General features: G+C 46.5%; 1 protein-coding gene across 4 annotated transcripts in view; it reads right to left on the reverse strand.

Annotated features, from left to right (window-relative positions):
- UAP1 (UDP-N-acetylglucosamine pyrophosphorylase 1) overlaps positions 1-17520 on the reverse strand; it is a 41562-nt gene that overhangs the window by 15529 nt on the left and 8513 nt on the right. For 3 of the 4 annotated variants that reach the window (XR_003370005.2, XM_024208112.3, XM_024208111.3), the window contains exons 3-4: positions 11941-12116; positions 9969-10141 (exon numbers count right to left, since the gene is read on the reverse strand). Coding sequence is in view for 3 of the 4 variants with exons in the window: in XM_024208112.3 (XP_024063880.2) it covers positions 9969-10141; positions 11941-12116 (349 nt within the window). In the remaining variant the exon portion in view is untranslated. Of the gene's footprint in view, positions 1-9968; positions 10142-11081; positions 11151-11940; positions 12117-17520 lie in introns of all 4 variants that reach the window. The other variant, XM_024208109.3, reaches the window with a different exon arrangement.

The following is a 17520-nucleotide window of genomic DNA, read 5'->3' on the forward strand; positions in this document are numbered from 1 at the left end:
GCATCTCAGCCACTCCGCAGCAGCTGTTAATCCTCTCGGGGAGGTGGAGTACCTGCAGCGCTGTAGCCATGGAGATACAGCGCTGTACCTGCCTTGCCAGTGTGGACGGGGAGTGAGGTATAGCGCTGTGGGTGGCTATATTGCGCTGTAACTCTCAAGTGTAGCCAAGGCCTTAGTCTCCAGCCTCACTTGCCAAACACAGTCCAATTGAAAACTGCACTGTTCAAAACCAGACGCCCAACTCTTATCCCCTGTACAGCTGTGGAGTTTGTGCAGCTATTTCAGCGAGATCCCATTTTTGCACATACTTTCAACCATGCAACTGTGGAAATACCTAGTGCAGGCCACAAAGGCAGCTTAATGTTAAATATGTTTGCTTTTTTTAAAAGGGGGAGAATTAAAATACTGCTCATCTAAGGTAAGCTTTGTGAGGGAACCTGGAGATTCCACCTTCTTAGTGTCAAAGAAATTGGGTTCAAAAGTGATTGCTAATATAAAGTTAAGATTGAGCAGATGATCAGCTGTGCCAGGGCCCAGGACACAAATAATGAATTCTTATTGGCTAGAGATATGTAGTGGCCAGGCAAATAAATTCCTCAAGGCAGAGATTTTCCAAAGCTGGCCACTGAGAGGAATTTAATGCACTCTTGCCATTAGTTTAAATGGGCATGGGGTAGCTAAGCCCATAAGAACATAACATAAGAACGGCCGTACTGGGTCAGACCAAATGTCCATCTAGTCCAGTATCCTGTCTACCGACAGTGGCCAATGCCAGGTGCCCCAGAGGGAGTGGACCAACAGGCAATGATCAAGTGATCTCTCTCCTGCCATCCATCTCCATCCTCTGACAAACAGAGGCTAGGGACACCATTCCTTACCCATCCTGGCTAATAGCCATTAATGGACTTAACCACCATGAATTTATCCAGTTCTCTTTTAAACGCTGTTATAGTCCTAGCCTTCACAACCTCCTCAGGTAAGGAGTTCCACAAGTTGACTGTGCGCTGCGTGAAGAAGAACTTCCTTGTATTTGTTTTAAACCTGCTGCCTATTAATTTCATTTGGTGACCCCTACTTCTTGTATTATGGGAATAAGTAAATAACTTTTCCTTATCCACTTTCTCCACATCACTCATGATTTTATATACCTCTATCATATCCCCCCCTTAGTCTCCTCTTTTCCAAGCTGAAGAGTCCTAGCCTCTTTAATCTCTCCTCATAAGGGACCTGTTCCAAACCCCTAATCATTTTAGTTGCCCTTTTCTGAACCTTTTCTAATGCCAGTATCTTTTTTTAGATGAGACCACCACATCTGTATGCAGTATTCGAGATGTGGGCGTACCATCGATTTATATAAGGGCAATAATATATTCTCAGTCTTATTCTCTATCCCCTTTTTAATGATCCCTAACATCCTATTTGCTTTTTTGACCGCCTCTACACACTGCGCGGACATCTTCAGAGAACTATCCACGATGACTCCAAGATCTTTTTCCTGACTTGTAGCTAAATTAGCCCCCATCATATTATATGTATAATTGGGGTTATTTTTTCCAATGTGCATCACTTTACATTTATCCACATTAAATTTCATTTGCCATGTTGTTGCCCAATCACTTAGTTTTGAGAGATCTTTTTGAAGTTCATCACAGTCTGCTTTGGTCTTAACTATCTTGAGCAGTTTAGTATCGTCTGCAAACTTTGCCACCTCACTGTTTACCCCTTTCTCCAGATGATTTATAAATAAGTTGAATAGGATTAGTCCGAGGACCGACCCTTGGGGAACACCACTAGTTACCCCTCTCCATTCTGAGAATTTACCATTAATTCCTACCCTTTGTTCCCGGTCTTTTAACCAGTTCTCAATCCATGAAAGGAGCTTCCCTTTTATCCCATGACAACTTACTTTACTTAAGAGCCTTTGGTGAGGGGCCTTGTCAAAAGCTTTCTGGAAATCTAAGTACACTATGTCCACTGGATCCCCCTTGTCCACATGTTTGTTGACCCCTTCAAAGAACTCTAATAGATTAGTAAGACGATTTCCCTTTACAGAAACCATGTTGACAATTGCTCAACAGTTTATGTTTTTCTATGTGTCTGACAATTTTATTCTTAACTATTGTTTCGACTAATTTGCCCGGTACCGACGTTAGACTTACCGGTCTGTAATTGCCGGGATCACCTCTAGAGCCCTTTTTAAATATTGGCGTTAGCTAATGTAACTTCCAGTCATTGGGTACAGAAGCCGATTTAAAGGACAGGTTACAAACCTTAGTTAATAGTTCTGCAACTTCACATTTGAGTTCTTTCAGAACTCTTGGGTGAATGCCATCTGGTCCCCGTGACTTGTTAATGTTAAGTTTATCAATTAATTCCAAAACCTCCTCTAGTGACACTTCAATCTGTGACAGTTCCTCAGATTTGACACCTTCAAAAGCCGGCTCAGGTTTGGGAATCTCCCTAACATCCTCAGCCGTGAAGACTGAAGCAAAGAATCCATTTAGTTTCTCTGCAATGACTATTGTCTTTAAGCGCTCCTTTTGTATCTCGATCATCAAGGGGCCCCACTGGTTGTTTAGCAGGCTTCCTGCTTCTGATATACTTAAACATTTTGTTATTACCTTTGGAGTTTTTGGCTGGCCGTTCTTCAAACTCCTCTTTGGCTTTTCTTATTACATTCAAGCAGTTAATTTGGCAGCGTTTATGCTCCTTTCTATTTGCCTCACTAGGATTTGACTTCCACTTTTTAAAGGAAGTCTTTTTATCTCTCACTGCTTCTTTTACATGGTGGTTAAGCCACGGTGGCTCTTTTTTAGTTCTTTTACTGTGTTTCTTAATTTGGGGTATACATTGAAGTTGGGCCTCTATTATGGTGTCTTTAAAAAAGCGCCCATGCAGCTTGCAGGGATTTCACTTTAGTCACTGTACTTTTTAACTTCTGTTTAACTAACCCCCTCATTTTTGCATAGTTCCCCCTCTTGAAATTAAATGCCACAGTGTTGGGCTGTTGAGATCTTTGAAGCCTCAGGAGCCAGACTGAGCCAAGATCTTGGAAGCCTTTGCATTTTAGTATTCCCCTTAGCTAGCAGTCAAAGAGGCATGGAACCACTCCTAGCAGATGTGTTTGCATGCATGGGATACAGCTGCTTTGTTCTTCTAAGCAAGCCATGTCTGAACATACAAGATTCACTGCTCCTTTTAACTGTCTATGTCCAGTACACAGAGCTGGCCAGTGCCATGAAGGGTTACCTGCTGAGCAAGAACGTCAGCAGCCTAGATATGTAGAGTACCTTGCTGGAATTCTGACAGCATCAGTTATTGAAGAGGACTGGAAGTCATCAGTCTTTATTTACTGCACTGTTATGACTGCCTCACAGCCTAATACAACATCCTCTAATTTGTTCATGAGGGCAGTAGACAGAGTGACTGGACTTAAGTAGAAGTGCAGTGGAGGGGGAAAAAGCAGAAATGTGTTCTATCACCTGCCTATAAACCCACTGCCTCTGCTATCAGGAGAGAGTGCATGCACTTCACCCTGCAGACTACTGCAGTTACATCCCAGCAGCTTTTCTTTTCCAGACTCCCAGACCCTGGGCTCATTGAGAGGGAGTGGAGAGCTGCCGTTTCACTGGATTCCCCCTACCCTGGACCAAAGCACTTCCCTTCTGCCCTCCTTGGCCAGCAGGGCACTCCAGCTCTGCCTCCCCGCAACCCCCTCCTACTCAGGGAGGTGAAGACTAGGGAACTAGTTCCTCATCCCTCTCTAGGTGAGAGCCAAAGAGTATGGTCGCTCCAGTGCGCACCCCCTTCGGCACAAGAGAAGGTAGAGACAGACCCCCAGGCCCTCTAGGATCATTAGGGAAACTGTACCCCAAAGGGAACAGCCAGGCAGTGAGCTGACATGTTTGCCCCAAGCAGTCCTTCCCCACTGAGGACAGGAGTAGCCACCCCTGCTCTAAACCACTGCTGCAAAGAGATAGCACAGGTGAGCGTTTGCTTGTGGGGAGGGGGAAGATTTAAAAGCATTAAGCCTTTGGTGGAGAGAAACAGAACTGATGTGAGGAGTCAGTGGTGCAGCAGGGGTCTGGAAGCAGAGAAAAAGAATTTTGTGCACATAAATGAAAAACTAGCCCAAGACACAAGGGAAAGAGAAAGCCAGTCAGCAGGGACATGACAAGTGTCTGGAGAGGGAAGCATGGTAGGGTGCTTAGTAGTATTTATTAAGTGGGTGGGCAAGTGGTTTTTTGCTTGGACTGGAAAGGTTTCCTGACTGCTCTTCCTAGCAGTCTCCAGCAGGTGAGAGGCTTGCTCCAGAAGCACCGATGTGGACTGTGCCCTTTATCTGGACTTCGCATTGCTAACCTGGCATCCCCAGGAATTAGTCTTTCATTATTTAATTAGCCCAGAGAGTTTACATTTGTCAGGATTTTAGCTGGACATCCCAGAAGCCCACTGCTGGGTTAAGGTTCACCAGTTTCCCCAGGGCAAGCTCCACCCATACACTACTGTACCCAAATATTTTGTATAGACCGGGGTGGGCAAACTATGGCCCGTAAGCCACATTTGGCCTGCCAGCCATTTTAATCCAGTCCTCCAGCTCCTGCTGGGGAGCAGGGCCTAGGGCTTGCCCTGCTCCAGTGCTCCAGGTGGGGAGCAGGGTCGGGGGCCACTCTGCACGGCTCCCAGAAGCAGCAGCATGTCCCCCCCCCGGCTCCTATGCGTCGGGGCAGAAGGGAACCACGACCAATATGAGCTGCGGGGGCAGCGCCTGTGCGTAGGAGCCGGAGGGGGGACATGCCACTACTTCCAGGAGCCACTTGAGGTAAGCACTGCCCGGAGCCTGCCCCCCCCCCCAAGCAACCCCTGCCCCCCCACATACCCCAAACCCCCTCATGCCCTCTGAACCCCTCAGTCCCAGAGCACCCTCCTGCACCCCAAACCCCTCATCCCCAGTCCCACTCCAGAGCCCTCACCCCCCCATCCACAGCCCTCACCTCCCCATTCCCCAACCCCCTATCCCAGCCCTGATCCCCTTCCCGCTCTCCAAACTCCTGGGTCCAAGCCCGGACCACCCTCCTACACCCCAAACCCCTCATCCCCAGAGAGCACACCCCCAGCCAGAGCTCACATTCTCCTCCCCACACCCCACCCTCCCTGCCCAGCCCAGAGCCTGATCCCACACCCTGAATTCCTCATTTCTGATCCCACAGGCAGAGCCCTCACCCCCTCCCACACCCCAACCCCAATTTCGTGAGCATTCATGGCCCGCCCTACAATTTCCATACCCCAATGTGGTCCTCGGGCCAAAAAGTTTGCCCACCCCTGTTATAGACAATACACATAGCAACACTTATAGTTACAGTGCCTACCACTTCCCATTGTATGACCCTGTTTGCTTATAAATTTGCTGAACTTAACCAATTTAGGCTGAAGTTTTCCATGGCGGCTGTCTCTTATTAAAAGATACAGCACAGATAGCTCAGTGGTTTCAGAGAACAGGGAGATATGTTCTGCCCATGCTCAGTGAAGTCTTGCAGCCATTCCCCAGAGAAGTGCTAGCAGCTTATGTAGGTGGGGGCATCATAATGCTGGAGTCTGGGAGGTGCCTTTTGCTCTCCCTGTGAGAATTAACACAAATCAGGCCAAACAATTCTTTGAAGAGTCCATCTGCACCAACCATAGAATCTCAGGGTTGGAAGGGACCTCAGGAGGTCATCTAGTCCAACCCCCTGCTCAAAGCAGGACCAATTCCCAACTAAATCATCCCAGCCAGGGCTTTGTCAAGCCGTTTTTCAAACTTTGGTTCCCGGGCCATCTGGATAAGCCGCTGGCGGGCTGAGATGGTTTGTTTACTGCAAGCGTCCGCAGGCATGGAGGTAAACCTAAGTAAACAAAGTGTCCCGGTGTGCCAGCAGCTTACCCTGACGGGCCGGGACAGCAACTGGTGGGGAAATTTTTTGGGGGGGAGAAACTGGGGGTCAGGGGAGTAACCCCTGTGACCAGCCCCCACAGGACCCCACCCCTAGTCTGGGACCCCCACACTCTCCCCATCCCATCCCTTCCCACCTTATCTGGGGAGGATGTCTCTGGCCTGGCTGGAGCTGCTCCGGCAGGCAGGGCAGCGCGGCCGCAGCATGCTCCAGCAGGCCAGATCAGGCAGCACGGCCACAGCATGTTCCAGCGGGCTGGGCCGGGCGGCACGGCTGCAGCGTGCTCTGGCAGGCCGGGCAGCGTGGCCACAGCCTGCTCTGGGGGGTGGGGCTGAGCAGCACGGCTGCAGCCTGCCAGCCCTGGAGCTGCAGCTGCTTTGGAGGTTGGGGGGAGAGCAGCGTGGCCAGAAGCGGAGAGACTCTGGCCCCACCTCTTCCCTTCTGGGTCTGCTGGCTGTGCTGCCTCTCCTTGCCCCCTCTGTTGGGGGGAGGGGCTGTGTCTCACCTCTCCCTCTCTATAACCGTTCATAAGCCGACCCCTTCTCTGGTGCTTCCTTTTTTAAACCATGCTCCATCCCTTCACAGCCTCGACATGCCAGGCTGACCATGTGCCATCCCCAGACAACTGAGCCTACTTGATCCCAGGCTGCTGGGCCTGAGCAAGACTTCCCTACAATTGCTTCTTCCAGAAGCCAGGGGTCTCTGTGGTGCAGGGTACAATGATAACAGCTGACTTGTGTTTTCAATGCTGCCAGGTCCCACACCTGCATGACTGTAATGCAAAGGGGTGAAGGAGGACAAAGAAGAAATGCAGAGGGGAAGGGGGACCATGCGCAGAAACAGGAGCTATAACCGCTAAACCTTCAGAACCTGAACTGAACTTATTATTGGTTAGTCCCACCATTTTTCTGCTCTGTAGCACATAGCTAGACCATGGGTAAAACGTGTCTATTTCCTCCTTAGTAGCAGGTCAACAAAGATATCAGTTATGCCATTACTGGTGCAGTGAATCTGAAGGTCCTGACCTTGCTGATGTGCCATGAGAGTGAGCTAACATGGTTTTACAGGATGAAGTTTGCATTTAAGTTTAAAAAAATTGGGAAATTACATTAAAAATGTTAAGAAACTTGTGATTACAAAATTGAACATGGTCATTTGGAAGTGCCAGAACTATGGTTTCCCAGGAAACTTTTATTTAGCCCCCTGTGCATATACCTTATGATGCTTCTTTAATTACACGATCATACTGTTTTCTCCACATCACCCCTGCTTCATTCAGTGCACAGGACAGACCTGGTCTGGGGATGAGTCAAGGCTGTGGTCTGATGGACCTCTGCCTCAGCTGTTGCAGAAGGTGGGAGATTGTAGTGAATGAAACAGGGGATTTCAGGAAAAAAGGTAGCTGAATGCTGCTCTGGAAACAGGATTCTAATCCTTCTCTCCCAGAGAGGGTGGATTAGGTTAAAATTGGCTTTAACTGTGCTTTGCATTTGTACTTTAGTTATTTTCTTAAATAAAAGTAGATTCTCATTTTTAAATAAATAGATACAGTAGATAGATGGGTACTTTGTGCTAAGAAGGACACACTATCAATATAAATTTAAATGACAGCTGAACATACATTTATTCAGATTCTTAATTTACATTGATTGTTAGAAAATGGTGAAAGATGTATTTCTTAATTTGGTTGAGATCTGTGTCAAACTGCATTTGGATGGAAATAGGAATTCAATTTAAAATGCACAAAAACATTTTAAAGTTGTTTTTTTTATTAAATACACCTCTACTTCGATATAACGCTGTCCTCTGGAGCCAAAAAAAAAAATCTTACCACCTTATAGGTAAAACTGCGTTATATCGAACTTGCTTTGATCCGTCAGAGTGTGCAGCCTCCCCCCCCGGAGCACTGCTTTACCGCGTTATATCAGAATTAGTGTTATATCGGGTCACGTTATATCAAGGTAGAGGTGTATAAGGTAATTTTATTTAACTATATAAAAACAAATAAGTAAGGTTGCCCACAGCCGTATTTTCCAAATTATTAGGCACCTAAAGATGCACATACACGCCTCATAGGATTTTTGAACACCTAGCTTACTGAAATCAACTCCCAGTTGATTTCTCAACTTTGAATTAACTAGTCCAAATGGAGAAAGTGTTCTCTGTAACTGCTAGCTAAACTGAAGGCAAAAGCAATTAAGGCAAAAGCTTTTCTGCACAACAGGAACTGAAATACAAGCATCTGCTCTTCTGGAAAGCCTGAAATTGATACTTAATGTACTTTATGATACTGACATTTATAAATTTAACTTTTGAGATCACCTCAGATTGTAAAAAAGCAGCACCCTTTAATTCATTGAAGTTTGAGAGCTCATTGATCAAGCATTTATTTAAATGGTTTTAATAGATCAAAGTAAGTTTGGGCCTCAGACTGTCAATTTCAACTTTAATTGTATACAAGTATGGATAATTTGGATCACTCAATGATTGGCTGTTCTGTTCATTCCCTCTGAAGCTCTGGCCTGTCAGAAAACAGGATACCATCGGTCTGACCCAGTATGGCTGTTCTTATAGGTTTGTTTTTAATCATTTTAACCTAAGTCTGATTTTTTGCAGGTTGGCACTAACTGTGGTCCTCATTTTCTAGGTATTTGACTTGAGATCGTGGGGTCTGATTTGCAGAGTGCTCTCTCACTCTCAGTTGCAAATGAGATCAACAAGAGCTGTGCTTTCAACATGTGAAATGTTATGAAGTTCTAAGTACTCTGAACAAAAATCAGGTCCTAGGCTGCTCAAATTGGGCACTGAAAGTTAGCTGACACTTGGCTATAATCTGTGCTTTAGTTCCCCAGCTGTAAAACAGGGATATCACCCACTCATCTCACAGGGGTGAGATACCACATTCAGTAATGTCTGCACAGAACTAAGACTATGAGGAGAGCACCACAGAAGAACCCATGAGTAACTTATTCTGTATTTGGCAGGATTTGGACGGCGAACAGTAAACACATGGGCTATGCACTGAATGAGGACAAAATCCTCAATACCTGTTCAACATGCATCATCAATCCTGTGCATGGACTGAGGTGGGGTCTTGTGGTAGTAGTATGTGATCAAGTAATTAACAGCTGTACTACATACACAAGAGGACTGGATTAAGGGTGCACAGGCATCTCCTAATTTGAGTGATTAACTTTGCAACCCTAATATGTTTAATGTAATTCTGTTGGATGCACTACACAAACAGAGTAGGTGCCATGCAGATGGCCAGTCCACTAAGGAGCTGATGCCTGAAATAGCAACAGCCACCTACTCTACTCCCCGCTCAAGGGAGAGCTTGAGTAGCTCAGCCATCCAAAAGGACCAACTGGAAACAAGAACACTGAAGCAGGGGCTGGATCGGGGCAGCTCAGTGAGCCAATACTGCTCCCCTGGGGCTGAATCAGGCTCCAGAACCTAAACTTTATATTAGAGTTCGATATCTAGCACTTGAGAAAAGCTTCACAATACAGACCACATATAAACAGAGACATTGCCACCTGCCTGGGTGCACAGGCTTTCTGAAACATAGCTCAAGAGGACTATTCATGCCTCTTAACCACAAGGCCATGCTGAAGCTGAAGTCTAGGGATTATAATTTAAACAAACTATCAGCTATTCATCTGGTCATCAAGTTATGTGAGAAAGGAGAGACACTGTCCTATTATGGAGATGTGCAGTCTCCTGCCAGTGGCATCACATGGTGCCATGCACAGAGATTGGAGCGTACCACATCCAATCCCTGATTACAGGGGCTAACGTGGTTGCAGCCTGAAAAAACAGCACCACACAGCATTCATTGCTGTGAGTGCAGTCCCAGCTCCGCTAGGATCTACAGAGCCCATGTTGACGGAGGAACCAGAAGAGCCTGGATACAGCCTTGATGGGGAGTGAGCTGCTGATGCCAGCCAATGGTGCGATTATGACAATTGTGCCAGTGTATTCAAGGGTGTATGAGCCAGTTCCTCTGCCCTCTCCACCCCACTGCAGCCCCATTACCTTTGCACCACACTCAGCTCCCTTCTGTATGCAGAACCCAATGAACCTGGGGTCAGCCACCTTCACTAAGATGTTGTCAACGCAGTACATATGGATGCTCCAGATGCCTCGCTGCTCCATGTCCTCCACGATGCCATGGGCGCCAAGGGCTCGGTACAGCCCCCCATTGCCATCTGGTGAGGCGAGAACACATTACTGCACCAGAAGCATACAGCAGGAGTGAGTATTTAAGCCAGTCCCCAGCTGGATGCCACACAGGGATTAGCATGTTCCTAGAGATTGAGCGAAGCTGCCAGGGGAACAGACTAGACTGTAGTAAGAGGGGCCAAGGTGGGGACTTTGGCCTCCTGTGAGCACACCCCAGCCCAAATATCCTCTCCCCTGGTCTGTTTCCCTGATGCCCTGTTCCATCCCATCCCTCAGGCTGGGGCCTGGCACTGACTCTGCAGCAGAGGCTGGGCCAAAGAGAAGCCATGACACAACCCTGAGTGGCCAGCACCAGTCTGCTCTGTGGGGGAGGAGGAGGAATAGTCCTAGCAGGAGCAGCATATGCAGGGAATCAGGGGGGAAGAGGGAACTACACAAGACAGAGGTGTCTATGGGGAAGGGGCTGTGCCAAGGTATGCAGGATGGAATTGTGAAGATCCTAGGGTTCATTGCAACACTGAGATGCCAAGTCGGGGCAAGGACTCCACTCAGCTCAATAAAAATGTCATTGGGCTGCAGGGCACCAATTGCAGGAAGGATCGGACTACCAGTGGCTTTTATTCCAATAGGACCAGGAGATACTGAGCCCCTCGTCACTACTAAAGCCCTGCAAAGCCTCTCTTCCCCCTCCCCATTCACTTATGAACTAAGCAGGCTCTTTGGCATCTCAGTGCTAACTCCATCCCCAAGATGACGGATGAGTGATAGGGCACAAGCCACTCTGTGCAAATTCACTCCCCTGTCCCAGAGGGAAAACAGGAACCCAGCTGTGCTATAGCAGAGCAAACTACTACACCTAGATAACTAGGCAGAATACTAAGAGGGTCACTCCCCAGTTTGCAGGCAAGATGCCTGGCTTTATTAGAGCCATATTTGTCTAAGGGAAAGGGACAGGCAGGCACTTACTGTTGTGATACAGATGTTTAATGACACCAAGCCTGCAAGTTGCTTTCTGAAAGGCCAGGTCTGCCAGATCTATGAGGATAAGCAGAGATTCTCTGCTGTTTCCTAGAACCAACCTTTGCACAAGTCACCCTCAGAAGTCCCTAGAGCGAGTTTTATCCCACTTACGTATTTTCTGTCCCTCCCATCTAACCTGTCCTCCTGCATGACGTTCTGGGGTGAGGGAAAGGGGGTGTCCCTAGGCTGCAGTCTAACAAGCTCCTTCCCTCCCACTCAAAGCCTCTTCAGTCCAGCCATTTCTGTGACTCCCCTCTGCTCAAGATCAGCCAGAGCAATACTGGAAATCCATGGGAAATTGGGGGATTGTTGCTGGATTTGGCACAGACCATGAAACATTTTGTAAGTTCAACAGGATTCCAAACAAAGCAATTCTGCATCTAAAAACACCTGTGAGCTGCTGGCTACATGTGTCTGATGGAATGAGAATGAACTTTCACCCCACCATGGTTTACCCTACCTCCTCAAAGCTTCTTATCCCCATCACCCTCCAGATCAGTGTTTCTCAAACTTTTGTATTGGTGACCCCTTTCACACAGCAAACCCATGAGTGTGACCCCCCCTTATAAATTAAAAACACTTTTCTTGTATTTAACACTATTATAAATGCTGGAGGCAAAGTGGGGTTTGGGGTGGAAGCTGACACCTCGCAACCCCCTGTTTGAGAACCCCTGCTCCAGATCTTGCATTTGAGACCTTCCAATCTGAACGACCTTGATGCCCCATTCAGAGCCTTGCTGAATCCAGTCTGCTGGAGAGGTTTGCTCCCCTAAACTCCCACTAATGGGCTTTCAACAGCACAGACCTGGTGCCATGGAAACTTTGCCCTTCTCTTCCAGAAAAATCTTGCCATCAAACCCCATAGCAGGCAGCATCCCTTGCTGGAAAAAGATCACATTTTTCTGCTTTAAACCAAAGTAATTGTGCTTCAAGAAGAACTCCTTTGTAGATTCCATTGTTCTGCCACTTGTCATGATGTACCTGCCACAGGGAGAAGAGAAAAACCCAAGTAAATAGGGAGACAATCAAACTCGGCTCCTGTCTGATCTTCACACAGGATTGCTTTTGAAGCCCACGTAGAGCACTCGTGGGAGAGAGATCAGGACCCCCTGGGATCAGGATGTATCTCAGAACAGCTCTCACTCACATCTAACAATGAATCACATCAACATTTCACCTCTGACCAGTGAGCTCTCTGCAGCCACAGGTTTGGCAGCAATTGTCTGAGTGGCCATGTCAGGGACCTACGGAGCCAGGAGGATGGTGCTGGTGGTCTCCATGAGCTGGGAGGAGCCCATGGTTAGAACAAACATGCAGGAGGAAGTTGTATCTGCTGCGATATGATCTACTGGCACTAGGGAGGAGGAGGACTAGCTGCCCCAAGCCAGTGAGGAACGTCAACACAGGCCTTGAGCAACACTTCCACTGACAGCAACAGACACTGGAACCTCCTTGAGCAGCATTGGACAATGCTTTGCTGGGTAATTTGGCTGGAAGACCCTTTGTCAGCAGCATCTGGCACTGCTGACTTACTGGCCCTTGAGCCCCATTGCTGCTGGAGGAGGCTCATCTCCTGACCTTTTGGGGTTCTGCTTGAATAGGCAGCACAGAGAACTAGAGGGATTATGGCTCAGGTTCTAGAAACACTAGCAATGGCTACAAGGAATATGGTAAATCAGTGCTTGATGCTGACCTCCCTGAATGCCCCAGCCAGGATACCAGAGAGTCAGACCCCAAGCAGAGATCAACTGTAGAGGATGGGAGACTATCCCAGAGGGATGAGGATGCACAAGCATCTTAAAAAGGCAAGGCCACAGTAGTGCCTGCAACCAGCGATTAGAAAAACCACTTTCAGAGAAGACTGAACTAACAAGAGGGAGCTAAACTAGATCAGTTCATCCTGTTACTTCCCTGGTCAAAGAGCAGCCACCTCAGAATGAATTTAAGGGCAGCTGGAGCCATCCCCCTTTACACCCTTCAGTCCCAGCAGAAGTTATGGAAATGCACTGTAGACCCAGACACACTGCTCACTGGAAGTTTCTGAACCCCCCCCGGGCACGGGCACATTTAGAACATCGGTTTGCTTTTTTGACTGCCGCTGCACATTGAGTGGATGTTTTCAGAGAGCTATCCACAATGACTCCAAGATCTTTCTTGAGTGGTAACAGCTAATTTACACCCCATAATTTTATATGTATAGTTGGGATTATGTTTTTCCAATGTGCATTACTTTGCATTTATCAACATTAAATTTCTTCTGCCATTTTGTTGCCCAATTACCCATTTTTGAGAGATCTTTTGTAGCTCTTCGCAGTATGCCTGGGTCTTAACTATCTTTAATAATTTTTTATCATCTGCAAATTTTGCCACCTCACTCACCGTTTACCCCTTTTTCCAGATCATCTATGAATATGTTGAACCAGACTGGACCCAGAACAGACTCCTGGGGGACACCACTATTTACCTCTCTTCATTCTGAAAACGGATTATTTATACCTACCCTTTATTTCCTATCTTTTAACCAGTTACCAATCCATGAGAGCACCTTCCCTCTTATCCCGTGACAGCTTACTACGCGTAAGAGCCTTTGGTGAGGGACCTTTTCAAAGGCTTTCTGAAAATGTAAGTACACTAGGTACACACTGGATCCCCTTGGTCCACATGATTGCTGACCCCCTCAAAGAATTCTAGTAGATTGGTGAGGCATGATTTCCCTTTACTAAAACCACGTTGACTCTTCCTCAACAAATTAAAAACAATATTGTCAGACATAGATTAACATATAGTTTCAACCAGTTTGCCTGGTACTGAAGTTAAGCTTCCAGGCCTGTAATTGCCTGGATCACCTCTGGAGCCCTTTTAAAAAATTAAAATCATGTTAGCTATCCTCCAGTCATCTGGTACAGAAGCTGATTTAAATATGTTACAGACTACAGTTAGTAGTTCTGCAATTTCACATTTGAGCTCCTTAAGAACTCTTGGGTGAATACCATCTGGTACTGGTGACTTGTTACTGTTTAGTTTATCAATTTGTTCCAAACCTCCTCTAATGGCCTCTATCTGGGCCAGTTCCTCAGATGTGTCACCTAAGAAGAATGGCTCAGGTTTGGGAATCTCCCTCACATCCTCAGCCATAAAGACTGATGCAAAGAATTCATTTAGTTTCTCCGCAATGGCCTTATCGTCCTTGAGTGCTCCTTTAGCACCTCGACTGTCCAGTGGCCCCACTGGTTGTTTAGCAGGCTTCCTGCTTCTGATGTACTTAAAACAAAAATTTGCTATTACTTTGAGTCTTTGGCTAACTGTTCCTCAAATGCTTTTTTGGCTTCCTAATTGTATTTTTACACTTCACTTTATGCTCCTTTCTATTTTCCTCACTAGGATTAAGCTTCCGCTTTTTAAAGGATGTCTTTTTACCTCTCACTGCTTTTTACTTTGTTGTTTAGCCACAGTGGCTCTTTTTTGGTTCTCTATGTTTTTTTTAATTTGGGGTATACATTTAAGTTGAGCCTCTATTATGGGGTCTTTAAAGAGTTTCCACACAGCTTGCAGAGATTTCACTTTTGGCACTGTACCTTTTAATTTCTGTTTAGCCTCCTCATTTGTGTAGTTCCCCTTTCTGAAACTAAATGCTACAGTGTTGGGCTGCTGTGGTGTTTTTCCTGCCACAGGGATATTAAATTTAGTTATATTATGGTCACTATTACTAAGTGGTCCAGCTATATTCACCTCTTGGACCAGATCCTGTGCTCCTCTTAGGACTAAAACAAGAATTGCCTCTCCTCTGGTGGGGTCCAGGACCAGCTGCTCCAAGAAGCAGTCATTTAAGGTGTCTAGAAACTTTATCTCTGCGTCTCATCCTGAGGTGACATGTACCAGCCAACATGGGGATAATTAATAATGGGGTATTTCAATTATTATTATTATTGAGTTTTTTTATTTTAATAGCTTCTCTAATCTGCCTGAGCATTTCAGTCACTGTCACCATCCTGGTCAGGTGGTTGGTAATATATCCCTACCGCTATATTCTTATTAGAGCATGGAATTTCTATCCAGAGACTCTATGGTGCAGTTTGATTCATTTATGATTTTTACTTCATTTGATTCTATGCTTTCACATATAATGCCACTCCCGCAACCAGCATGACCTGTTCTGTCTTTCCAATCTATTTGGTATTACTGTATCCCATTGATTATCCTCATTTAATATGAGGCACTCTAGTTCACCCATTTTATTATTTAGACTTGTATGTGAAGAAAGCCACAGTGTGCAGAGAACCACCATCAGCTGAAGGCAATCTCTTGGGATTCTTTCATGGCTTTTCCTGGGATTTTCCCTTGCTTTCCAAATTTGTGTCTTTTCTCCCCCATTTTTCTTCACAGGCTCTAAGGGTGCCTGATGTGCCAGGCTTGTGACAGAAACCACGGAAAGGAATCCCAAAGCTACTTGTTTACAATTTCAGTTCTCATTGGGTGTGTGACATACCAGGGTACAATCCAGACCAATGACTAGATGCATCACCCCTGCCCTGTAACCTAGGCTGCTCTTTACAGCAGCAAGGCATTGTAGTCTCCAGCCTGGCCCACTCACAAACAGCCTTTGGCATGTAAATCACTCCCAGCAATGTCTGTATGTGCTGCTGCCAGCCAGCCACACCTTGGCACCTACCAGCTTTGGTTATGCGGCAGGGTGACCCCAACACAGCCCCAGTCCTGGATCATTCCCCAGGAATATATGTCCTGTACTGCCCAGTCCTCTCCTGAATAGTACAAATATGTTAAATCTGTTACTCCTTTAAAGGAATAATATGCACATAACTTGTTAGCCCAAATGGAGTCACCCAGACGCTTCAACTTGAACGTGCTGGATTAGATAATAAACTGGTTTTACTGTTTACTCTACAGAGAGATTTTGAGTACAAGTTACCAGGTATAAAAGTCCGAATGCTACAAGAGGTAAAATGCTTACTGGTGCCTAACTAATCTATATTAGATTGGAAACAAATTTCTTTTGCCACATGCTTTCAACAGTTTTACTGACCAAACTCCAAGTCAGGACCCCTCCCCCAGAGTCCAACAGCTGCTTCCTTTGTCTCTTTAGTTGCAGTGAATGTGATGGGCAGCGAAGAGAGTTGTCTTGGTGTCTGTCCCTTCTTTCTATAGTCCTGTCCCCACTTTGAGAAGCATTTCCAGCTGGGAACAAGGCGACAAGCTGTCGGTGTGGAAGGAAAATCCATGCTGTTTCTTCACTAAGATGTAGATTTTTGCCCTGCCCCCTTTCCTGCCAAAGAATGGCCACTTGGCAGGTAACTGTCCAGCCTTGTTTACACATGGATCAGGCATCAGCTTGCACTTTGTCTCTGAGAAACTTGTAGGTCACTCCCTAGACTTCTCCAGAAGGCATACTTTGGTCATGATTTCAGCTTGTTTATATATGAAGTTTATAGTTTCACACATAATGCTGCTATTTGTATTTGGCCATGATAATGATGATCAGCAAATTATGCATTTTTCAATCAGTGCACCTCAAACTGGGGGTCCTGACACAAAAGGGGGTCACAAGATCACAAAAAATATTGCCAAGAGGAAGGGGAGTTCGGGGTGGGGGGTACAGCAGCTGCCGCTCTCTGGCCACCAAGCTCCAAAAGCAGTGCCACCACCAGCGGCAATACAGAAGTAAGGGTGGCAATACCATAAGTATGCTCCTATGAGCATCTACAGTAATTTGCTATCACTTTGGGAGGGGGGGAGGGGGGGTCATCACAGCCTGAAATATTGAAACCAGTTTTAAATTATACCTTACAATGCATACTTTGTAGATGGTGAACAAAAGGTGTATATTCTGTCTACACTGGAATTAGATACCCCTGGCTGGCCCATGCCAGCTGACTCAGGTTCACAGGGCTCAGGCTGTGGGATCATTTAATCACAATGTAGACGTTCTGGCATGGGTTGCAGCCCGGGCTCTGGAACCATCCCACCTTGCAGGCCCAACAGCCAGAGCCAGCTGGCACGGGCCAATCATGGGTTTTTAATTGCAGTGTAGACACACTCAAATACCTCCTGAACTCAGACACCTGACATACGATTTGGAGAGCAGCTCTTTGAAAAGGCTCATCACCCCCACCCATGAGAGTGATGGCCCAGAAAGGTCACAGTCCACATCCTTCTTGAGCAAGGCTGGGAAGACCAGCTTAAAGACCAGGAAAGAAGAGAAACAATGGCAGACACCCATCTCCCCCACCCAGAGGGGAGAGGATTGAGGCCTGGGTCTACACACAAAAATTAGATCCATCTAGCTACCCCACTCAGGGCTATGACAATGTCTCACCATGAGCACAATGATTAGGTCAATCTAGGTACTGTCTCAGAGGTGGATTTAACT

This window comes from Terrapene carolina, unplaced genomic scaffold (assembly GCF_002925995.2).
Source record: "Terrapene carolina triunguis isolate 2854851 unplaced genomic scaffold, T_m_triunguis-2.0 Scaffold212, whole genome shotgun sequence".
In the NCBI taxonomy this organism is placed as follows: Eukaryota; Metazoa; Chordata; order Testudines; family Emydidae; genus Terrapene; species Terrapene triunguis.